Source organism: Pleurodeles waltl, chromosome 6 (assembly GCF_031143425.1).
Source record: "Pleurodeles waltl isolate 20211129_DDA chromosome 6, aPleWal1.hap1.20221129, whole genome shotgun sequence".
Lineage (NCBI taxonomy): Eukaryota > Metazoa > Chordata > Amphibia > Caudata > Salamandridae > Pleurodeles > Pleurodeles waltl.
Window position 1 is genome coordinate 1,662,793,932 of NC_090445.1, and position 21,168 is coordinate 1,662,815,099.

General features: G+C 44.6%; 1 protein-coding gene across 3 annotated transcripts in view; it reads right to left on the bottom strand.

Annotated features, from left to right (window-relative positions):
- Positions 1-252: 252 nt before the first annotated feature.
- Positions 253-21,168, bottom strand: part of GPSM1 (G protein signaling modulator 1) — a 581,170-nt gene continuing 560,254 nt past the window's right edge. For all 3 annotated transcript variants that reach the window (XM_069241618.1, XM_069241617.1, XM_069241619.1), the window contains exons 13-14: positions 5,953-6,161; positions 253-4,352 (exon numbers count right to left, since the gene is read on the bottom strand). In XM_069241618.1, the coding sequence (XP_069097719.1) occupies positions 4,128-4,352; positions 5,953-6,161 (434 nt within the window). In that variant the 3' untranslated portion in view covers positions 253-4,127. The remainder of the gene's footprint in view (positions 4,353-5,952; positions 6,162-21,168) is intronic.

The following is a 21,168-nucleotide window of genomic DNA, read 5'->3' on the forward strand; positions in this document are numbered from 1 at the left end:
TGTTCCTCGCTGTTTTTTCCTGGTGGGAATGGACAGAAAAAAAGGACATTACATCATCCACCCTAAAAAGGTCAGGCAGTGTAATGCCCTTTCCCAGTTGGCCCTTACTCTGTTGAACTGTCTTTTGGCAGAGTTAACGACAGCTTCATTGACACAAATATTACAGTCTGCCCATCTTTAAATAAGACCAAGGGGCAGAATTAAGAGCCCCTAGCGCCTCCTTGCACCACTTCAGTGTCATTTTTTTTTTTTACTCTAATGTGGCCCAACGAGGCCAAAACCGCAGCGCCAAATTTACAAAGTGGCACAATGCATGCATTGTGCTACTTTGTAACCCTATACGCTATATCATGCCTGTGCCATGCATAATGTATGCAAAAAGGGCATTCCCCCGTTAGGGGGGGCCAAAAAATCTAAGCAAGGGAGGAGGAGCATCCCCCCCGATCACAGTGACAGCTGCAAACTTTTCACACAAACTGTGTTTATTATTGTTTTTTGGTAAAAGGGGCAAGGCAGTGGGAGTGATGAGCACTGAGGGGGAGTGCACAGCACTCCCTCTCAGTGCGCATGTATGTTTGGCCGGCCGTCTCGGTCGACCAAACACACATTCGCAGTAGGCTCTCTGCAGCCCATGAACACAGTTGCCGGGCTGGAGAGAGTCCGCACAGGCTCCCGGTCTGCCTGGGAGCGCCCTGGCTAGGCGCTCCCAGCCAATCCTGATGTTGCTCTGAGGAGCGTCAGGATTGGTCTGCAGCCAGCAGAGGAGCAGATGGAGCGGGGCTGTGCGGTGAGGGAGGTCAGTGTTATTTTTTTTTTTTTTAAATGTATTTACCTCCCCTGTGCACTGCCCCTTCTGCTCGCTCCGAGCCGCTACTGAATCTCAGAGATTTATTTGGGTCATTTCTTTCAGCACTTTTAACGCCTGCTCAGAGCAGGCATTGAAAGGAGGCATGCTATTGTTTACAATGGGCCTCAATGGGCTTTGCTGAATTAGCATCAACTACTGCCATGGTCCACCGTATCTTAGATACGGCACACACATGTTGGCATAAGTGGGGGTGCTAACGGGTGCAGTGCCACTTTTCTTAAATCTGGTCCCAAGAGTTTGATGTGCAGGATACACTGTTGATTTTGTGAAATAATATCCTGTCCACAGAACTCTATATCATGCCCCTATTTTGTAAATATGGAAGTGCATTGTCATATCACTGAACCATGTAAATGCAACCTGAATACACCAAAGACATGTACAATGTTGTTGCCTCCAAACAACAACTTTATTGGCCCCTTTATTTTGTTGCTGAACCAAATTGGCATCAGCTTGTAGACAAACATCAGCCAGCAGTTCCATGAGACCTGGATTATTCTCGTGATTTTCTCTGATTGAGCAGCTGTGTAACCATGGGCACATCCGTTTATCTCCCTGTGCCCCAGTCTCTCATCTGCTCGAACGAGCAGTGAGAAATGAGTTACATGGTAGAATTAAGCTTCTATGTGAAAATTAACACTCTCTTGTTATCATTTTGTACGGTGTTTAAATTTCCACCCAATCCCTGAGTAACATTTTCTCTTCTACTCCCACCACAACACAATGGGTCACGGTGGCGGTCTGACCCCTGCGGCGGTCGGACTGCCACATTATCACCGCAGCGGTCGTGCCACGGTCAGACCACCAGCACCGCCACTTCTCCTCCACAGGAGGGTCTGGCAGTCCTAATCTGCCAGGGCAGCGCTGCAATCAGCGCCGCCCCTGGGGATTATGACCCCTCTCTCCGCCAACATTTACACAGCAGTAGCACCGCCATGTAAAGGCTGGCGGAGACGGGGTATAGGGTGCCCCACTGGGCCCCTGCAAAGCCATTGGCATAGGCAGTGCAGGGGCCCCCCTGGCCAGCCCCGTCACAAAGCTCAATGTCTGCTTTGCAGACAGTGAACTTTGCGACGGGTGCTGGTGCACCCTAGGCACTACAGCATTGTTGCCGGTGACAATGCTGTAGGCCATTTCCCGCTGGGACGGCGGGTGGAAACTCTGTTTCAGCCCGCTGACCCAGCAGGGAGCTCGTAATAGGGCCAGCGGGTCGGCTTCACTAGCGGCAACCTGCTCGTCGGGACTTCGGCAGACAGTGTAAACCATATGCCAAAGTCAGAATGACCCCCAATGTGTTACTGGTAATAAGGTTATTTTAAAGTAGGGTTGGTCGATCTGTATTGCAACCTTCCTTTCCCCATGGCTTGGGGGCGAGTGGATACAAAAAAAGCTTTCCTGGGGCCACAGAGCTCTGGATAGAAGGAATACTGAAGGTTAGATATGTCAAAGATTGTGATTGAGATGTATTTTGTCAAACGTTTACATGATACACGTTTACTGGGATAAAATGAAAAGTGACGAGTATCAACCTTTGTGTACTTTCCTCAGGGGAAATGCCCCAATCCTGCGCTACAATCTTTAGGCATTAATTGTAAGGGGGGGGGGGGGGTAGGTAAAAGAGGGAGTCCTACATTACTGTACGAGAAGGATTGGCATGAAAAAAGTTTGTAGACGTTTGAAGACCACTATTCTGAAGGGAAGTGTTTTCACTGTACAGCAGAAATATCCTGCTCTGAGATAACTGGGTGGCCCAGGTGCCCTTGCTGCGTGAAAGTGAACAGCTGTTGAAATGGCCACCTCTGTGTGAAAACTTTAGCTGCAAATGCGACGAGGTGGTGGTCAAATATTAACGTACTGAGACTACGTATGTCTAATGGTATCGCAAGCTGTGACAGCCTCTACGCGCTCGCTATCCGACCAACTCATTCATTCATTAACTGTCTGGCAACTGCACAATGCTTGTTCACTCATTCAACACCCACTCTTCCACGACGATGCAGGCTTGTTTGGTTTCCAGGACACTCTCCTCTCGAAAATCGTCCATGTGCAATATCTATTTCAGAAAAGTGACCCCCAAAGAAAACAGATGACTTCATCTAATTAGATATTAAAAAGAACCGTGATATTAAACGTGGCACAGAAATGCAGAACGTTGTAAATACTTGCTCGGGCGTTAACATTCCACTAGAGGGCAGCATTAGTTCAAATATGGAGTCCTTGAGTGCCTCCGCCGCCAGCATCTAGGAATCAGTCTGGTTGCAGCAATCCAACCAAAACTCACAGCCAATCTGCGTCGAAGGGTTGCCCGCTCACTGCACGAATGTTTTAGGATATTTGCATTCAACGGCAGACGAAGGAGCTCCCACAATTTCTGAAAACAACTGCTCATTTCGGTATAGTTCTCATCTTGGCGGAACAGCGAGTATGACAGCATCCGTGCAATCTGCTTCAAAGTGAAGTGATCCCTGCATAAAGTCGGTGACCCCAAAGGGGTTGATGCATTTTAACATCCTCTCCCTCGGCCGCTTTGCTCAGGATCGGTTTTTTTTAGACTCGGACTGCAGATGCGCCAAACACTCGGCTGGTGCTGGTCAGCATGTTTCACTCTCTTTGCAATTTCATTAGCCTTCTGCAGCAGACACCACGTTACCTGCCCCTGGTTTTAAAGTCTCTGGGCATGAGCCCGGATCCGCAGCACGGATGGTTCGGGGCTCAAAGCTTTGTAACAAATGCTATTGTGTGGTTGCTGAATCGCCGGGCAATATATTGGCCTAGTGGCTCTGTGCCATGTGTAGCCTGCAGGACCCCTCCTGCAGACAGGACCGATCCTTCCACCCCTTTCAAGAGATGAGTATTTCTTCCATGTCTGTGGCAGTGCATTGACTGAGCTGTGCATGGTTTGGCTGGTGTTCTGTCCTCCGCCCTGCACTTCAGGATAATTGTGCAGCCCTGGGTTCGCTCCAGGTGCTATTGGAACTTAAACATCTTCCCCTATAAAAGCTGATTATAAAAAGAGCCTGGCAGTTTAGTTGTCCCTAAAACTTGAATCAGCCAGATTTAGTACCTGTTCCTTTAGCTGTCATTAGCTTGCAACACAAGTCTGTGCCTGGATGGCAAGATTTTCTTTATTATCATATTTCTCACTGTGTTTTCCACATGTTCCTTGTTTTAAAATGTTTGACAGCAGCCTTGCTCTATGAGCGGGTGACATGTTGGTTTGTTGGCACTGAGGCTTGGAGGCCCCCCTCGAACCCATGTCTTAGCTGCAGCTCGGCCGCCTCGGCTTTTCTGATTGGTCCTGTACGTCGTCATTTCCTTCACCTTCCTCGACCTCGTCTTGGTTGGTCTGGAGGTCGACCCGCTGCTCGTCCATACGCTTGGCCTGAACTCGCTGGATGAGGCTGAAGAAGTCTTCGTCGGGCATGGTGGGCCCGCGTGGGACGGCATCTGGAGGGGCGCAGCGCTGGTCGTCTATTCGAGCAGACTGTAAAAGACAAAGACATAAGTGAATGTTGCTTTGTAATAATATACTAACAGGCAGATTTATGAGCCCCTAGTGCCGCCCTAGCGTAATTTTTTTTACGTTAAGGTGGTGTTAAGGTGGCCATTCCCCTGCTCCATATTTACAAAATGCTGCAATGCATGCATTGCGCCACTTTGCAACCCCTTGTGCCACGTTATGCCTGGGTCAGGCATAATGTATGCAAGCGGGCGTTCCCAAGCAGGGAGGCCCGAAAAAATGGCGCAGTGAAATTTACAAGATTTCACTGCTCCGTTTTTCCCATCATTTTAATGCCTGCTCAGGGAAAGCGTCAAAGTGACGCTCCTGTATGAGCCTATGGGCCTCCCTGTGCTTTGCTGCACTAGTGCACATTAGCGTGATAAATCTAGACGATGCCGTGGTAACGAGGGCCATGGTGCACTGTACTGTAAAGACGGCGCAACCATGATGTCGTTATGGGGGGTGCAGGGGGATGCAAGAAATGTGGCGCATCAGAACTGAAGCGCCACTTTCTTGTAAATATGTTCCTAAATATCTATTCTCATTGTGTACGGAGCAGTACATGGGAGACCTTGCAACATCAATATTCACAACAGAAATTGAGTTACGATACGTAATCCGTGATACACAATGCACCTTCCGGACCAGGGGGAGAGTGAGCAGGCCATGAATAGTGCAAGCTGTAGAAAGCTGTAGTCTAAGTCTTTTGATACTGGGGGAGATGGGATTAAGAGTTTGTCCAATCTGAAAAAAAAAATAGTGTTGTAAGCGCACTGGCAGTGCAGCACAAGAATCAGGTCCCTTGGGTGGAATGGTGGGCAAATAAACCAATGGATTAAACCCAGATCTTTGTGATTGGGTGTGAATGTTTGCATTGTTCAGGATTCCATCCATCATCTGTTCTTTTTGCGACTATCTCATTGTAGCTTAAGTTCCCTTGCCACGTCATATACTGTCAACTTTCACATGCCACAGCCCTGTGATAGGACCTGACACATTCTCTCCGTGCAAATGCTCCTGCCCTCCTCTCATGGCCACCATCTCATATTTATGTCTCCCTCAATCTTCACTGCCGGAAACAGGAAATATGAACTTGTGAAGTTTAATGCTTTACCTCATTTGCATGAAAATCGGATTTTATGTCACGACAGAAACACACAGGGAAAAACCTGCTTCCTTGTGCCATCATGGAGAAAACGTTTGTAAAAGGTAACCTTGCAAATGACAAACTGATATACGTTTTTCTTTGTTAGATGGTTAGAGTAGAAATTATTTTTACAATATGGTGAAAATTACCTCACAATGTGCATAAACTTTATAAGGCAAAGGCAATCTTAAAGAGGGAAATTTAGTAAAGTGTTTTAAGTGCGAAAACAGGAAACTTTGCTAAATGCACTAGTTTAAAGGAAAACTGTTCATAACTCTATAGCCAAGGCGGCGGATCTATGCTCAATTCACCACGATTCAAGCACCCTCAGCTTCATCTTCGTTCACCCCCATAAAATCCCTTTTGAGATGGTTCTCCCTGCGGCATCCCATCTCATCAAAGTGTTGGTCTTAAGCCATAGACCTGCCTTCATACCTGACACTTCATGAGCATGTTGAAGAACTCGTCCCCGGGCTCTTGGGGGTCTCCGTCAACCATCAAATGACCCATGTTGTTCTGCGTTATCCGAAGCCCAGGTAGGTTCCCGACACTCGCTCGCTGGTCGTCGAGGCGCCGGCTTTGGGAACTGGCAATCATGTCAAAGAACTCTTCTGTCTGTGGTGATGCCAGCAAGGCAGAGGGAGCTGAACAAAAGATGAGAGGAGGAGACATTATGTGAACCTTCATCAGTGATTCATTTCAGACCTAGTATATATAATATGGCAGCCCATATGTCCTATTCCAATTAGACTTCATAAAACAATAATTGATGAAAGCTGAAAACTCTCTATAATGTTAAATCTACATAAGTCAAAGAGTTACTGGGTTCCCATTATAGTGACAACAATAACTAAAGTAAAATATTTTTGCTGACTTGGAATATACCTTTAACTCTTGCTTGGTCACGACTAACCTGAATCCAGCGGTCATCCCGTGCAAATGTAATCTAAGATTGTAGAATACACATGTACACATGACAGTGCTTAATTTGTAAATAAAAACATGCTGGTGCCCAAAGCTCTCTTCTGACACAGCTGCTGCAATTAAATATGCAAGCACAGAATACTGAGGCAAAGTAATCCTGAAGCCATCTCGGGCCTCTTCAATCCATTTACAGCCACTCCTTGCCCCTTGAGCTCACTCTTGCTGCTTTCTCCCATTGTCACGCTTTCTAGTTTTTCTCTTCCTCTGTCTTTCCCATGTGTCTTTTGCTTGCAGTAAATGCCTGATGCAGAAAAATAAGTGCCTGCCCCCAAAACTAAGTGCAGGTGCCCCTTACTGGAAACTCAAGGCTGAAATTAAGCACTGATGCAAGGGTCCCACGTCTTGAAATAGGTTACTCGGATCTCAGGATTTGCACATAACCAATTATAGTTTTTCCCTAAAGAACTGAAACATGAAATGTGCCAAAAGGAAATGTTGACCTTAGGTGCAGAGGGCATTGGGAATGTTTGAGATATTCACTTGAGAAATCACGATCACTGTAACTTGATCACCACTCTCTTACATCATATGTCTCTGAGGAGGACATCACTTGCCTGGAGATTTCAGGTCTGAGTTATTGTTTGGAGGGACAATTGCTGTCTGTCACAGTGGTGGAGGACAATATGTCTGCCACATCATGTATTACTGTCTGCCATACTATGACATCAGGATCAACAAGGCTGCTCTTGTGACTGCGTGAAAGGTTTGGTGAGCGACCGACATGTTTCAAGCAGCCGCCCACCAACTTTTTTTGTTTTTCAAAAACAAACTACAATGAGCTCGACATTCTGTAAGCTTTCTCCCAGGGTATAAGGGTCAATAGCATTTATTTCTGTTTGGACTAACTTGTTTTACCTGGCAGTACTGAACAGAAAAAAAGACCCATTACCATCAGCTGTAAGTATGGGGAGTGGTCTGGTGTTCTTACAAGGAGGGTCCCTGCCCCATCAGGCGGTCAGTGCGCAGTTTGACGGTTCAGCCTGTGGGGGCCGTAGTTGGAAACCTGACAGTCCACTGTACTCCAAATATGCAGGGCACACCAACAGTTTGATGGACAAGGCACCATGCCACATTTGTGGTGTAGTACGCTCTACGCAAACACACCAAAGAGGGGAGCAAGGTACAACTCCTTATCCAGCCTCCCTAAATACTCAGACCATCATGCACAAAATAGGACACGGAGGAAATGGCTGATGCTCACCAACAAAATGAGAGCTCCGCCTTGGAGGGAAAAAATGCTGGGTGATTAAAAATGTCCTCACCAACTAATCGTGGCATGCTTCATCACCGGGCTTCTCTACGCCAAGCTATAAATCAGGCCATTAGTGTACTTTTACCAGATGAGATTGGGTTCTAATATTTTATTTCAGGTGTACTCCACAAAATCATATAAAAATGCACATCATTCATAGTGCAAAATACAAAGTGTAAACGAATATAAATTGTATACAAAAAAAGAAAATGATTTTCCTTATTTTCATAAGAATTCCAAGACACAAATCACTGAGCTAGATCTTTCATACAAGGATGAATGTCCTGTGCAAACAGGAGTGCTTCGATAATCTCTCTCTTTAAGAAGTTATTTCGACTCAAAATTAAGATGTGCGACTGCTAAACACCTACTTCGCACACGACAAAATGGCTTATGGAACTGCGAAAAATGTGGAAACCAGAGCCATTTAAGTTTAGATTATTTGGGGTCTAAATCAACACTTCAAAGTTTGAGGATGTTTGGTTTTCCAATCGGGCATGTGTCGGTTACCTCAACCCGTTAACCCAAAGTCCTCAAATGAAGCATTTGATGCTCCAACTTCCCTCATTGTCAGGTGTGGGACTGCCAACAGGAAGCTTGTGCATGGGCCGTCATTTCAGAGTAGGGGGACAACTTTAGAACTAACTACCGCTGAGCCAAGCGAAGAAATATTAAAAAGATGGAGTGCAAACAATGTTAAGCAATGTACACAGATGAAATGCAAACTCTGCTTGGGCTAGGAAGAAGATCTAAACACCCCACAGAAACCTTAGATGGGCTAACCCACAGACACAAATGGCAAGAAGAGGGTTGTGCCCAAATGGCTCCAAGACTGAGGTTCTGTTATTGACGTAATATGAAGAGTGGAAATAAAAACATGATGAAAAACTTTTCATGGTTGGCGGGTCTGACAATGTGATTCCAAATGGGAGGAAGAGGAGGGTCTGGAGGCGGGTTCTAGTTGTGGCCCTAGAGACAGGTCCTGGGTTTGGAGCCGCGAATTGCCTGAGCAGTTGAGCAACTGCACCTACATCAGCTACCAACAGAAACAAATGTGTGTGGGCCGCCTCACGCACCTTGGGAGCCTGTAAAATCCTTGCTTCATTATGACCAAGCAGAGACTCCACACACGAGCTGGAAAGCAACCCTGTAGGGGTTTCCGGTCTGTGCTTAATTTGCAAAAAAACATAATTCAAGGGCCCTCATCAGCAGTTCACAGTAGCTTGCACCACCCATTTCCCCTGCCGGTGCTGCCCATTACAGCACCAACACAACTACTAATCACCCACATCCTACAAGTGTGGCAACCCAGACTATTCCTGACTACCAAAGCTATAGGAATGGCTTCAGTGGCAGGTATAAGTCATTTTAATGTGTGTTGAACTAATAAACTGCTGTTATGATCAACTCTAAATTAGACAAACAGCACCACCATGTGGCGGACTGTCATAAGTGCTGGTGTTGACATTAAGTGTGGGTGCTGAGCACTGGAAACCAATGGCTCAAATTAAGCACACTATCCATATCTCTTTAGAGCTCACCATGTGATAATGTCTTTCCACCATATGAAGAGTGCTTAAACCATATTATCCATGTTAGCACTGTGTGACATGGCAGGTCTGCTAATATTGACCCTTACCTGTGACCTGCCACCAGATTCACTCATTCATTCATCACAACAGTAGCAGCATCTTTAAAGGCAAAACTGGTCATGGGCCTGGAGTTACACTTCATTTAATGCTTGCTCTGGGATTCTACGTTGTCTTTCAGTGAAGCTGTGCACGGCCCCCAAGATGCTGTGGACCACTCACAAGGCATGTCAGGCCTGAGGGTCCAAATTTACACTCCCGCTCAAGGAAGGTCCCAGGGAAGTTGAGTTGAGGCTGTCTACCTTTCTCCCTCAATTAGTGCCCCAACCCATGGGAGGTGGGATAAGCCACCTTTGTATACAAACCTAGCATAAAAGTTAAAAAACATTTTTTTTTTTTTTTACATAGACAGGTTTCTCCTCTAAGCCAGGAAAGTCCACCGTATGTCCAGGTGGGCCAGATCTATGTTTCCAGAGTTCAGGATATCCATTCGCACCCTAAATATTTTACCTTTAAATTCATCATATGTGAATAAGATCCTTAGTAGATATCCTGAAAATCTGACATGGATCATGGCCCTGGGTTTCGAAATACTCTTGCTGACTGTTCACAAAATCAACCTTGATGATATAGGGTGGGTTCACTGATTTATGCATCCGCGGAATTTAAATTACATAATGAGCCAAGAAAAGCCAAATTATGCACCGTAATGCAGCACGTTTTGTGATAGTATTATGTCATTATTTTGTAATTTTTTCAAATGGTAACTGTGTCAGGGCAAATATTTCACCGCTTTTGTTGTGCCAGTGTAACAACCAAATATGGCAATAAGCAACTGAAAGATGGCTCGTCAACCGTTGTGAAGGGCCTTCTACCATGCAGAAAGGCTCGTGTTGGTGCCATGTTTTTAATAACATGTGATCTGTTTCAGATAGAAATATTTTTTGTTAGTATTTGAAGATTATGCAGCAGATGGTGGATCATGTGGGAAATACGACAAATCCATAACTATGCGGAAAATGCCGCTGTTGTAGAGTCGCATAATTCCAGTGGCCCTATAGCTAGGCTCCAAAGTGACAGAAAAACTTCTGAATTTGACAAAGGCCTTCCTGGATTCAGAAGTTGCAACCAAGAGCCCCGTTTTCGTGGACATCACTTAAACCCCAGCAGTTAATATTTTCAGGATATCTTTAAAATTGATTCATTTTGCCAGTGCTTCAATTGCCAGTGCTCATTTTGATGTTATTCTTTGACTAAGAACAATTTATTTTTTATGTCTCCCACATTCTTGGTACTGTTAAGCAACAGTTCCATCCTAGAGTTTTTTTTCCATAGAAGCAACTAAATTATCGAAGATAGGAAAAGTAACGCCATATCTCTTAGGACATTTCTCCCCCAGTAAACAAGGCCAGATTAAAAAAGGTGTCTACATAGTTGTAATGCGTCTGGCTCTCTGCGATTTGGATTTACTTCTCAGACTGGCCAACAAAGAAGGAGTAACAGGAGATGAATGCAGTGATGGATGAATGAACAGATGGATGAATGGATGGATGGATGAAGGAAAGCTCTAAATGTCAGTACAAAGGCATCATGAGAAAATCACTCGCTGCTGACCTCTGCAAACAACCTGAACGGAATGGGCTTGAATATCCACAGTGCCATTTCAGCATTTTATACATGCAAAGTTAATGCAAGGAGTTCTATGAATGCGGTGAAGTCGGCCAGAAACCTGATTTGAAGGTCGCTATTTTGTGTGATTAAGGGTCAGATGTAGCATAGGTTTTTACCCATTCTGTGTCTATGGGAAAAAGTGTTCGTACATATGGCCCTTAGTGACATATTGTGCCTCTTTAGGCATTTTAAGCCTATAACATTTGTGAAAGGTTTGTAGGATTTAAAGACTAATTCATTAGCAGCTTTGGGAATACTCCCCAAAGATGTTTGGAACAGGGAGTGGTAAACTTTAAGCGCATTTGGTAAGTAGGAGTTAATGACCACATTGAATGGCGTCTACGTTGGGTTCTAAGTTAGGGTCGGAGGTTGAAAAGAAAGTCTTTAATCTGACATCACAACTCACTCTGTTTCCAGCTTTCATTCCCTTCCTCGGCCTCTACTTCAATGGAAAGTTCCTGTAGAAACTGTATTTACAAGCCAGGTGCAACTGACAAGTTAAGAGCTATGCCTTGAATTCTGCTGCATCACTGGAATCATGCCTTTTTTAGTTCCTCTTTATTTTCATATAGGTACTCAATGGGCCCTTCACATCTAGTTATGTTATGATATATGTATTTGTAAAGTGTGCTAATACCCTCAAGGGAGTACGTGCCTATGCCTGTTTAGGGTAGGTTGGTTAATTGAAAAGCCAGGCGGCCGCTGCATATGTCAAGAGGGGAGGTGAGGGGGAGGACAGAGGATGACGGGGGACGACAGGGAAATGTAAAAAAAAAAAAAAAGAAAACACTTACCGTTTCCGTTGCACCTCCCGTTTCCAGCTGCCTCGTGCCTCGCATTCGCTGGAACACCAACACAGGCCCCCCAGTAATCCTGGCGCTGCTTACATGCTAAACATAGTATGAAAGCAGCGTCAGGATTGGTCTGAGCAGCTCGGACTGCCGCTCAGACACAAGCCTGGCTTTGTGCTGTTTCTCCAGCCCGGCTGTGTATACAGCCAGATTGGAGAAACCTAAGTGTGCATGTGTGTTTGGCCAGCCTCAGACAGCCGGCCAAACATACATGTGTACTTAGTGTACTTTCCCCTGCTCCCCCCCCCACCTCACGGGGCCCAGCCCCACCCCTTCCTGTACACGCTGCTGGCTAAGCCAGCAAATGAAAAATGCTGAAAAATAAAACAATAGCAGGCCACTGTTTTATTCACTGTGGAGGAGCCGCTCCTGCCTCTTGCAGAATTCAAGAAGAGAGCAGGAGTCTTTAGTCAGTACTACGTTTCAACCCATGCATGGTGCAACTTGCAGTTAAGCGGGGGCTTAAAAGTACAAGGATGCAAAGTGCTTCTGGCTAAAAAACTATGACTGGCTGAAGGTGTCTCACATGATATGGGGCAGATGAATAAGATATGTCAAACACTTGTGATAAAACCTTGCACGCCACTCCAGTGAAAAACATAGGACTGGTATAATAAAAGAAGTAGATACCAGGCATCCTCCGGGCTTAAGTGTTTTTTGCTGGCATCCTTAACATTGAGAAAAAACATAAGTAAAGTGGGCCTAAAGTGTGTCATAAATACCCACCACCAGTGGTATCAGATGCTAGAGTTGTCCAACACCAAAGCTGCATTGTTGACTCTATCTCATGCCTCTTTCTTCCACTACCAAACACTTCCTCTCTCCTGATCTCAGTGTTGTAGGATCTTTTTCATCCCTTCTTTCTTTCTACTTGCGCTGCTTTCTCAACTTTAATTTGTCCCTCCTTTCTCGCCTTTATCGCCCTGGATCAAATTTTGGTCTCCAGACATGTGTTGGTGGCATTTGACCAACCACAAGCACAAATTATGCACCAGTTTTGCTGTTCACAGTTAATTGCATCCCAAGTTGCGCTCTGCTGGAAGCAGCCATTTCTCATTAACAGAGACAGACACATGATTACAGTTCAGGGAGGCGGTCAGAACAAAGTGCACTCCTGGGGTCTTCAAAGAGGGGCGCTCCAGAGCTGGGAATGTCAATTTAATGTTTCAACTGTCTTAGTTTGGTAGATTGGGTGCCCCTGGATTGGACATTAATATTAAGAAAACAACATATGCACACTTAAAGTGACATTAGCATCCTTCAGTGCTAATGCAAACAGGTCTATCACAAAGAGGTGCCAGTTACAGTCATAGATAAGCAATCTTTATTTATGAAACTGTAATAACCACTTAACGTTCTCAGGCTTGCCAACTCAGACAGTGCCACTGTGTGTCACACAATACTGGCTCTCTTCACAAGGTCTCCAGATGAAGGGCCAATATCACACCGTGTGCACACAGCTCATTGTGTGGAGGTTTTCATCAGCTGATGTCCATCAGCAGCTATAAACTTCTCCAGGACGTCAGTGTTAACCTCAGAAGAGAGTAGGCGGGTCTGCACGGAAAGTGTTGAGCTCTAAGCCCTTCCACTCTTACCTGGTCCTGCCACCCCAAACCTCTGCTGTCATTGGTGATGGGCTCCAAGGTGCTCTACCATCATCAGACTCCGACCCTTCCAGGCCCCGTCCCTTCTTGTCTAGTGAAGGTAATTTTAGAGTTGGCAGAACAGTGGTCTGGAGCTCTCAATAATTGGCTAGGATTGTTTTGAACCTAGAGAAGAAATAAGAAAGTTGGCATGTGTGGAAGAGTGGGTGGAATTCTCCCACCCCCCCAGAACCCTTTATTCAAGGGTTCCTTGTTTCTTCCAACCAATTCAGAGAAGCTGATGAATTGTAGCAGTCCCCTCACTTTCCCCTCTAAAAACATACTTGCTTAAAGGGAATGCTTTTAATTGAACAGCTATCCTTTTGCTTTCAACACAATCTTTTAAAAAACTTTCTGAATGTTGAGGCATGTCATTGGTCTGAATAGGGTAATTTGACAAAACTACAAAATTCTTTATGTGGCTGAAATACCATCTGGAATTGATCAATTTAAAGGTGAGTAAATGTGGTTCCCTTGGTATTTAGAGGTGTGTGGAGCTTCGTGTTCAATAATCTAATTCTGTTCCTTCATCGGAAACTCGGTCACCCTTTCTTTTCTCTTCCGTGTATGCCACTTCAAGCAAAGGACTGGCCACGCCCCTCTTCTGGGTGGAGCTGGCAGCCCATTGGTCTCGGCTAGACATGAAACACACATTTTTTTGGACATTCGCTTTAGCTGGCCCCACGGAGGTTGTTTTCTGCTGCTCGTGAGTGTAAGCCTTATAGAGTCCTCTGGTGGTTTAGTAGTGGTGGGCTTTTGGTACTCTTGTGGGCTACCCAGTGTTGTTTTTCCAGTTCATTTGCCTTCAGGGGTTGGGCTGCTGGGGCTCCTGGGTGGACTGCATATACCTCATGCTAGTGACTCAAGAGCTCTACAGGGATGTGCTTCTGACATGCTCTGGGTGTCATTGTAGTATTAATACTTGTGGGCTTCACAAATCACTCCAGTGTCAGCTTCTACTTTAAGATACAGACCACCCCAGCGATGGTAAGTATCCACTTATGTGACTACATCTGTTCTCACTCTCTGCAACACTTCATGCCACATCATATTTAGACCATACGTACAAACCTCCCACGTAGGCCAAACTACAACCAACACCCTTTCCAACAACGCACACTGAGAGGGTGTCGGGAACTGGAACCTGATACCAAATGTAGCAATCGAAGGCCCCATAAGAGGTTTGTAGCACACTATAAATGCTACAGGGCAAAACAATGCAACAGAGTACATTTAACTTTCAATGTTTAGTTATTTGGTTTGTGCCTTATAGTTTGCAATGGGACACTGACTGGCAGCAACCACCTTCTGGATCTTGTGTGGCACTTGCAATTGTTCGTACAGCTCGCCCAGTGTTCATCCCCTAACTAACGGAGCCTTCAGACCTTGTCCCAGAATCCTCACTTACACGTTCAGGAAAGGTGCAGCTGCCATCCTCATGCATCACCTTGGACATTCCACTGCACAAGGCCCAGATGAAACAAGAGCATGAACGTCCACTGCAGGAGATGTTTGGTGGGCAGATACCAGCTCAACGTCTCATGGGTACAAGTCTGGATGTATTAAAGGGCATAGGATGTTTGGTGGGCAGACACCAGCTCAACGTCTCATGGGTACAAGTCTGGATGTATTAAAGGGCATATGATGTTTGGTGGGCGTACAGGAAGAGGACACGCTCAGAAAAGTTATCACTCTGTACTCCATGTTCTGTACTCCTGCCTTAAGCAGAAGAGGACTACAGTGAACAAGGTCATTAGAAGTTCACACCTAAGTAAGGCGATGTATGTAAGAGCATTGATACAGTGGTGAAGTACTTATGCAAGTTAGTTTGAGATGTCACAAGGGAGTAGGAAAGAAGCTGCTAATACCTACAGTTTACCTGTGAAATTGATCTAGGAGTGTTGTCAGATCATCAACAATAGTAAAGTTTAAAGGATGTGTTTTTTCGACACTAGTCTACCATTTGGAATGAATGGAGAAAATATATAACAAGTTGTCTGAGAATGGTTAAAGTGATGATGAACCAGCGACTTGTGTGTTGCTGATGTCTCTTCTAAAATATTGATTAAATCAGAAAATTCAAATGATAACTGGTTCGATCAAAGTGCACAACTATTGAATAAAGTTGACTCTGCATTGAGCCGTGATAGCAAATAATGCTGCATTATCAATCCCATTCGTTCTTTAGGCTTCTTACCTGCAAACAAAGAAGGGAATCTTTTTGCATACTAAGAGTCGCAGAACTGAAGGGCGACAAATCAACCAGGAAGCAATGGCCACACCGAAACCACGGTAGTGCTTTTGGAGGAATTTATAGCAAACTGAATGCATTCCTTCTTTGTAGAGGTCAATTTGACGTGGTGTTTCGTCACACTTGTAGAAGGAAGAGTAATAGAAAGACCCTTTTGCCTCCATAAATCATTTAAAAACAAAAAATATAAGTATTTGTAGGTCTAAGAAAGTTTTTTGAGCATCCCTGACATGTTCTGACCTTCAGTGGTGACAAATCCGCTGCAGGTGAAACTCTGCTCTACTAAAAATCAAAACAAGCTCACAAGTATTTTACAGATCAGATTGGACACACTACATGGAAGCCAAACCTAGAAAAGTCCCCATTCTCTTTTCTAATCCAAATACACATTTGTTCACGTTTATTTGCTAATGCATTCTTTTGTACCGCTTAGTTTCTCTATTTATACGTCACCTCCCTCTTCCATCCTCATAATTTCTGAGCAGATGACTCACAACTTTTCTTTTGAACTTCTGTGCTCCTGCCCTTCACAAGATTATCTCTACTTTTCACTTGTCTACCAACTCTCGTGTTCTTGAATCTCTTCTCATACGCTATTTCTTAATCCCTGTAAATCTGAGATTTTCTACTTCCTTGTCGCACTTTTACATTCATTCCCTCACTCTTGTTCCATCTTCTTTTGCTCTTCCTACTTCACAATCTCACCTTCAGTTTCATAATTGATCCGAACCTCTCTTTTTTCCCCACACTTATTCAATCTGGTTCTCTTACTGCGCAAAATTCAAACCGAAACTTTCCTGCTGTTAAAGCTCACATCCCAGCTTTGGACTCATCTTTTCTCCAATATTCCTTCTCCTTCCTCACTTTTCAGCATGTTTGCTCCTTTGCGGTCTCTCATCAATCCTTTTGTTTTTATTCTCTCCAGTGCCACGGCCACTGCCCATCTTACACTGGCTTCTTTTTCTGTGCTTTGGCCTCCTCTCCTTTTCTTATGTGGTCCTAAATCTATTCCTGTTCTTGCCCTTCCCTGCCTTTCTTCTCTTGAATAGCTCCATCATTCCTTCTGTGTTGCTATCTCCATTAATCCCCAAGTTCTCCTCACTGCCCCATTTCTGCCTCCACTCATTTTAAATAATTTTCTCTGCTGGGCCTTAAACTGCAGAACCCTTTACTGTCTGCTGTTCATTCCTCTCACACTGTCCACACTACAGAGCTCACTTAAGGCATGAGGCGTTTCCTGGTGGCTTTATCCAAGATTATCTGTACTATCCTTTTTGTTTTTACAAAGTAAATTGCACTGTTTGCAATTGTCCATTGATAGTCTCACTCACTTGCAGCATCTAGACTTAAGTGCCAAATAATAGCAAAGTGCAGAGCATACTCTGCAATTACTGACTGTTGATTCCTTCTTGTAGAGGTCACAGGGGTGTGGAATTTATTAAAATATCTACTTGTCCAGGGGACAGGTTGCTTCTCAAATCTACTTGTCCTGTAAAAAGATTTACTTGTCCCTCTGGTGCCATTAAGTGTGGTGACAAATTATGGCAGCAATCTCATTATGTAAGAGCTCTGATAATAGCCTCTCTGACTATGCCAGGGCTACTACCATAGTAGGGCTTGAATACTTGAATGTTCAATCCCTACTGTAGCAATTTCCTTATTTTGCCACCTTTCTGCAGATCTGCATACTTAGGCTGGAGGAAGCAGTAAGCAATAGTTCCAGGGCTGGAATGCCTTGGAGTCTGCAAACCTACTAACCTGCATGTTTTAAAGATTTTCACCAGCTTCTCTCTAATATTTTCCCATAATAAGAAAGGTTGGAAATTTACTCCTGACAATGGCAGAATTAGAACTTCTTCCAGGGTTGGGAAGAAAGTGGCTGGAGGAAAAATGAACTTGCACATGCTCAGTAGATTTTCACATGAGCAAATCTACACATGCGTATTTACCCATGCTAAAATACAGTTCACAAATATTTTATTGGGATACGATTTCCTGGTATACTTCTCTTGAAAGCCACTAATTCAAAGACATGTACCATGGGTGCACTTTTGTGACTTTCTTTAAGAATTTGGGGCCACATGTAGGTAGGTTCTTTCGAGTCGCAAAATCCAAATGTAGGATGGTGTCCCTGACACCATCTGCGATTCGCAAGGGGGTCGCAAATGCCCACCTCATGAATAATCATGAGGTGGGTTGCAATTTGCGACCCCCTTGCGAATGGCGGCCCTCACAGGGATGGTGGCCTGCTGGAGACAGCAGACCACCATGTCTGTGACTGATTTTCAATAAAGCAGTTTTTTTGTTGTAATACAGCCCGTTTTCCTTAAAGGAAAACGAGATGCATTACAAAAACGTAAAATGAAATGTTTTCGTTTAATTTTTTCAGAGCAGGCAGTGGTCCACAGGACCACTGCCTGCTCTGAAAAAATGTTTACAGTGACATTCACAACGGGGAAGGGGTCCCATGGGGATCCCTTCCCTTTTGTGAAAGTGTTAGCACCCATTTGAAATGGGTGCAAACTGCGATTGGTTTGCGCCCACGTTCGCGGTCACAAAACAATCCGACATTGCACTGCGAGTCGCAATTAGGAAGGGAACACCCCTTCCTAATTGCGAGTCGCAAACCCAATTTGCGATTCGGTAACCAGGTTACCGAATCGCAAAACTGGGTTTGTACATTGCGATGTGCTTTTTGCACGTTGCAAACAGCGAAATTCGCTGTTTGCGACATGCAAAAAGCTACCTACATGTGGGTCTTGGTCCCTAATTAGGTCTGGCGTTAACAAAGACATTTTGTTTTTATTCAACTTCTATTTCACTCTCGATCGGCTGGCTTTACTGTGAGTGATTGCATTCTGCTCTTCCACAAGGAGCATATTGGCACACAAAGTAGTTTTGTTCAGTGTCAGGAACTACAGCGGCAATCAGTGACGTAACGAAACTGGAGGGTGCCCCTTTGCAAAGAACATGGAGGAGCCCTCTCTTCAGACTCACTCAGGGCAGGTGCTGTGCTGAAGGGGTCCCCTGGAGGGCGGCTGCGGGGCCTTTGTTATGCCACTGGTGGCAACATGTGCTTTTAGAGGTCAAAAACTTTTGGTTTTTTTTTGCCAGTGTTTGTTACAATGTTGAGGGCCTGGTAGCTCCCACAACAATAAAGTGTTACAAAAGCCATGTCAAAACAAGACACGCATTGATGAAACTAAAAGACTTATAAAAATATGTCGGATCAGTTGACTTTTTTCAGTGTTTGTTTATTTTCATGCTTCCCATAATCGTGTTGAAAATGGTTACACTGATTTTCCATTAGAAATATTTTTGGGAAATACTAGCATGCATCAACACATTTTACTAAATGAAACTTCAAAGAAATAGCACCTAAAATGTCATGGTAGCAAAACTTTTTCCCTACTTGCATTTTTTCTGAACATTTTATTTTAAAAGCAAAGACTCTTCTCTCTTGCTTACAAGCGTCTGCAAACATTTGCATATAATCAGAGAGCATTCTGGGAGCATTATACTTAGCCTCATAGCCTAAACTTTTCAAACATGTGTGTACACATTTTTTTTTTTGTACTGGAACCAACGTCAGTAGTGAAGTGTGCCCTTAAATTATTTATTTACAGCACTCACCCTAATAATGAGGCTTTCAAATAATGAACCATAAATACAAGTTCGAACAGCATTATCTTTTGGAAACACATTACCTCAACTGCAGAGAGTTCCACTTTCTGTAAACTGGCAGCCAAAGGGTTTGTGCTGCAGAGGGTTGGGCCTACTTGTCCCAAGGACAAAGTAAACATGAAAACTTGTTGCCCTTGACCCCAAACAAGATGTCCCGGGCAGATAGGAATTCCACATCGGTCACTAGGCGAAATTACATTATTTCCAGCACTGCTCTGACTGTTAGAGACTGTGACATCTGGTATAGTATAATGTCCTTTTGGAAAATCAGATTCTTTTTGTCATGGTCTAAGCCAAGGATTTGTTGATATCTCGGTCTAGGACAAAAAATGCTTTTCTTTTTTCGTATTGATATTGGGTTGGGTTTCTGGTTGTTGAACATGAAGTCCAATTGCAGGACAGTAATCCTATCCTTATCCTATTCAGTAAGTTTTTATATTGCTGAATGTAACTTGCTTTCACCAAACAATCTTCCAGGTAGAGATACAAGCAGATTGCTTCACTGCGTTGGTGAGCCACCACCATGGAAAATGATGACCTGTTTAAGAGCAGCCTATCTCCCAAAAGGAAAAACAAAGATTTTGTGCTTTCTTGCGCATGCATCTTGATACAAGGGTGCCTGCATTATAGCCTGGAGGCCCATTAGGTGCAAGCGCAGTGGAAAGAGAACAGGAATGCACTCTATCTCATAGATATGGTGCGTTCCTGACTATTTCTTTTGACGCACTGCATCGCAGTGCAGCAGGAAGCCTTGCAGCGCTGCCCGGCACCTAAATATTTTAAATAAGCCCCTATATTTTCCTCATGCCAATTGCTAGCGCTTTATTTTGTGCTCAGTCGTGAGATATTGTAGTGTTTCTTCAGCATCCTACCACTGCTGGTGGCTGCACATGCCAAAAGTAGAGAAGAATCTGAAAAACATCCTGAAGCCTTGCATTTAAAACTTGAGATGATTGCTTGATCCTAATGCCCTCCTTACATCTGGGGTAAAGGTAAGGCATGAGAGCAAGTGGGGAGAAACGCCAAAAAGGAGTCTGCGTTGAGTCAACATTTCATTACCGCATCTGCCAGGAGGCCCTTTTCAAACAGGGTCTCCTCATCCCATGACAGGTTTAGAGCCCAATCCCAGCGAGCCAGGGCCGGGCATCAGTGCCATGGGCCAGAGATGGTGAAGATGGGAGAGACCCGGGAACACCTGGCTGGACTTGTCAAGAGGTCAGACTGAGGTCCTGAGCAGAAGAAGAAAACAGTAGGAGCTGGACCACTGGAGATCCAGAAAGCATCATCAACCACACAATGAGCATAAACCCTAACCTGAATAGGAGCCTAAAGGACAATTACATGCCATGAAAGCCCAATGATAACTGCAATCTGTGAACACTAACAAAGTAAAGATGTGACCTTTTAAATGGTTTGTCATGAACGCCAGATTGGCTGTGAAACATGTTCTAGACATGCACAGCCTCATAAACCACTACAGCCCAGACATCCTCCACATCACAGAAACATGGCTAACTAACTCCTTTGCCCCTACCTTAGTACACGGTGTGTTTCAGACATACACACACATACTGAAAGACTCACAGGCCACAGGGTAGGTGTAGCAGTGGTACATAGAAAGACACCCACCGCCTCCTTGCTCATACTAGCTCAAAGCAAAGCTGTGAGACGGGGCCCAGAGTCGCAATTTCTCACAAACATCAGCTGGTCAGTCTGCTGGGTCCAG